The 3,709-nt window shown below is 48.4% G+C and overlaps 1 protein-coding gene across 1 annotated transcript; it reads left to right on the forward strand.

The window, feature by feature from the left end:
* Positions 1-302: 302 nt before the first annotated feature.
* Positions 303-1,238, forward strand: LOC122153593 (olfactory receptor 14C36-like). The gene has a single exon (XM_042793993.1). It carries the CDS (start codon positions 303-305, stop codon positions 1,236-1,238), a length of 936 nt encoding a protein of 311 aa, XP_042649927.1.
* Positions 1,239-3,709: the final 2,471 nt, after the last annotated feature.

The following is a 3,709-nucleotide window of genomic DNA, read 5'->3' on the forward strand; positions in this document are numbered from 1 at the left end:
TTCTAGCAGAAAACAACTCGAGGGAGCAGAGAGCCAGCACTTCCTCCAGTATTTTCTGGACTCTGTACTAGGGAGGAAGGAGCCATTTTTTGTGAAAGATGAGAATTTCTGCCCCTTCAAATAATGTCTCCTCAGCAACATCACAAATCTGAGCTCATAATAAGGAATGGAATATATTTTCCCCAAAGAAAGAGAAATAATTTTGAGGAGACTTTTTGGGAAACAGCATAAGATTGAATAAAACAAGTCTGCCCTAACTTGTCAATGTCTTCTAGTTCAACTTCCCTGCCTGCAGCGAGCAAATGTCCAACAGCAGCTCCATCACCCACTTCCTCCTCCTGGCATTTGCAGACAGACGGGAGCTGCAGCTCCTGCACTTCTGGCTCTTCCTGGGCATCTACCTGTCTACCCTCCTGGGAAACGGCCTCATCATCACCACCATCGCCTGCGACCACCATCTCCACACCCCCATGTACTTCTTCCTCCTCAACCTCTCCCTCCTCGACCTCGGCTCCATCTCCACCATTCTCCCCAAAGCCATGGCCAATTCCCTCTGGGACACCAGGGGCATCTCCTATGCAGGATGTGCTGCCCAGATCTTTTTATTTATTTTCTTCATTGCAGCAGAGTTTTCTCTTCTCACCATCATGGCCTATGACCGCTACGTTGCCATCTGCCAACCCCTGCACTACGGGACCCTCCTGGGCAGCAGAGCTTGTGTCCACATGGCAGCAGCTGCCTGGGGCACTGGGTTGCTCTATTCTCTCCTGCACACTGCCAACACATTTTCCCTACCACTCTGCAGAGGCAATGCTGTGGACCAGTTCTTCTGTGAAATCCCCAAGATCCTCAAGCTCTCCTGCTCTGACTCCTACCACAGGGAAGCTGAGCTTCTTGTGTTTAGTGCCTGTTTAGCACTTGGATGTTTTGTTTTCATAGTGCTGTCTTATGTGGAGATCTTCAGGGCCGTGCTGAGGATCCCTTCTAAGCAGGGACAGCACAAATCTTTTTCTACATGCCTCCCTCACCTGACCGTGGTCTTCCTGTTAATCAGCACTTCATTTTTTGCTTACCTGAAACCCCCCTCCATCTCCTCCCCATCCCTGGACCTGGTGGTGTCCGTTCTGTACTCGGTGGTGCCTCCAGCAGTGAACCCCCTCATCTACAGCATGAGGAACCAGGACATCAAGGATGCACTCAAGAAACTGATTCAGTCAATTGGCTTTCATCAGGAATGAGCTGCCTATGTCTCTTCAGAAGACGTTTGCAACACTTATTTAAAACCTTGTCTCCTCAAAATAATTTCAAATTTTTCTCTGAATACTTCTTTGTATTCAGCATTTTGTCTGTGAAAATCTTGTTTCTTCCAAACTGTCTGCATCCACTCCTCTTCCTCAGAGACATGAACCAGCCTCTCTGACCCAGAGCCCTTTCTACATGTGTCTGGTAGGACAGTACAGCTGGCCTCCCATGCCGCACATCTGTAATAAACAGGTTTTCTCTGTGCTGATATCTGGAGGTTGGTCTCTTCCTCCCAAGCTGAGGTCAGGAACAGGCTGAAGGAATTGCCCCTCTGAGCGTGCTGCTGTGCTGGGGTTCTCCAGGGGTTCAGGGCAGGAGGGCATGGGGGGATGTGTTAGGGAATAGGCCTGTGCTGCCCCTTCACGTGGGGGTGCCCAGTGCAATGGCAATGATGGCTGATCCATGGGGATCTCCCTGGGACCATCTCCCCGTGGCTTTCAGCCACCACTGCCCTGCAGAGCAGCACCGCCAGCTCAGGGCCGTGCCTGAGGTGACATCCCGCGACAAGAGCAGACCTATTTCTGGAGGCACCAGTTTGGGCAGATTTTCTCTGGCTGGCACAGCAGGAGCTGCCTGGGGAGCCCCCAGTGCAGGAGTCTTGTGCTGGGGAGAGGGACGGGCACAGAGGGGCTGCCAGCACTGGGCAATCAGGATCTCTTGGAGAGAAGAGCAGCAGAGAGAGGGAGACGCTGGCCTGCGTCTGCTCATGGCATGGCTGGCCCCAGCCCTGGGGCTGATGGGGAGGCTGAGAGCCCTCTGTGCCCCAGGAGCTGCTATGACCTTCCGAGGGGCTGGGGCTGTGGGGTGAGTGCCCAGAGCTCTGCAGCACCCTGCGCTGGGCAATGTCATGGGGACAGCCAAGACTGGGATGTTGTGCTGGGATGGGCTAGGGAGGGTGTGGTGGGCATGGGGAGTTCTGGGAAGGTGCTGGACTGGGTTGTAAACTGTCTGGGAGAGAAAACGCCATTGCACAGCTTATACTGAGTGAGCATGCAGTGAGAGCACTCGTGCTAGTGGTTGCAATTATGAATAGCAGTTATCTACACAAAGCGGATAAGCAGTCACTTCTTTATTCCAGCACTCAGGAACATGGGGGATAGATCCACCAAAGACATGTTCACCAACAGGTACAAGGCACAATACATTTATACACTTTTTTTAGCAGAGTCATGGTTACTGTTGTGATTTGAGCCTGGTCGGCAGCCAACCACCTCACAGCTGCTCACCCACCCTTCCCCCCAACCTGGGAATGGGGGAGGGAATTGGAGAGGGAAAGGGAGACTCACAGGTTGAGATAGAAACAGTTTAATAATGCTAATAAAACAAAAACAGTGTCAGTAATAGAAAATATAAACAAGCAATGCACAATGCAATTGCTCACCACCTGCTGACCAATACCCAGCCCGTTCCTGGCTAGCAATCCCGAAATACCAAGATCCTGCAATCACAATCATGGAAGCGAGACGGAAAGAATCCCTTCCCGACTGCACCTCCTCTATATAGTGAGCATGACGTTCCATGATATGAAATATGTCATTGGCCAATTTGGGTCTGGTGCTCTGGCTGTGCTCCCTCCCTGCTTCTTGTGCACTTGTACACGGGCAGGACTTGGGGAGTTGGAGAGTCCTTGAAATCTCAGCAGCAGCTGAAAACATCAGTGTGCTATCAGCATTCTTCTCATACCAAACCCAATGCTGAATCTAAAACACAGCACTATTCTAGTTACCAAAAGTAAACATTAACTCTATTCCAGCCCAAATCAGGACAGTTACATAGCATCAACAAAATTCATAAAGTTTAATTTAACCTCTATAATGATTGGCTTTCAGTTACCTCACCTTACCTCTATTTCTATTCTACAGAAATCATTGGTCATCTTTAGTGATTGACTGGAATAGAATGAGGGGAGGGTAATGATTAGCATATTCATGTTATTCCTGGAAATAATTGTCATATGCTAATGTCTCTAATGCATACGTAGTTATGTTGGATGCGGGTGCTCTAGTAGTCGTCGATATTCTTCATCACTGTGTCTGATGATTGAATTCCATCCCTGTGCATGCTTATTTCTTCTTTGGCTGATCTTCCCAACCAAAACCAGCATCTTCTGGTACTTATTGTTTTGACTCAAGGTCCATAACCAGTACCCGTTGTTTTAATTCATAGTCCATAACGATTCTCATAGTGATCAAGGCACACGCCATACTAGCTACCTATTCCTAAGGGCCTTAACATGCTTTATATTCTCATAGCTGCTATAACTCCATTTTAAAATCAAAATCATATTCTAAACTAAAATCAAAATACTAATCTAGGATTCAAGCTATTTTATTAGGGTAACTGCAACATTTCCCTCTTTTGAAAAGCTTGATAATCGTACTCAATACTTTCACATATTCAAATTGTG

The sequence above is a fragment of the Tyto alba genome, unplaced genomic scaffold (assembly GCF_018691265.1).
Source record: "Tyto alba isolate M040663 unplaced genomic scaffold, T.alba_DEE_v4.0 Super-Scaffold_200000175, whole genome shotgun sequence".
NCBI lineage: Eukaryota > Metazoa > Chordata > Aves > Strigiformes > Tytonidae > Tyto > Tyto alba.

Excerpts from the sequence above, each read along its gene's own strand:
- LOC122153593 (XM_042793993.1), top strand. The coding sequence starts at position 303 with ATGTCCAACAGCAGCTCCATCACCCACTTCCTCCTCCTGGCATTTGCA.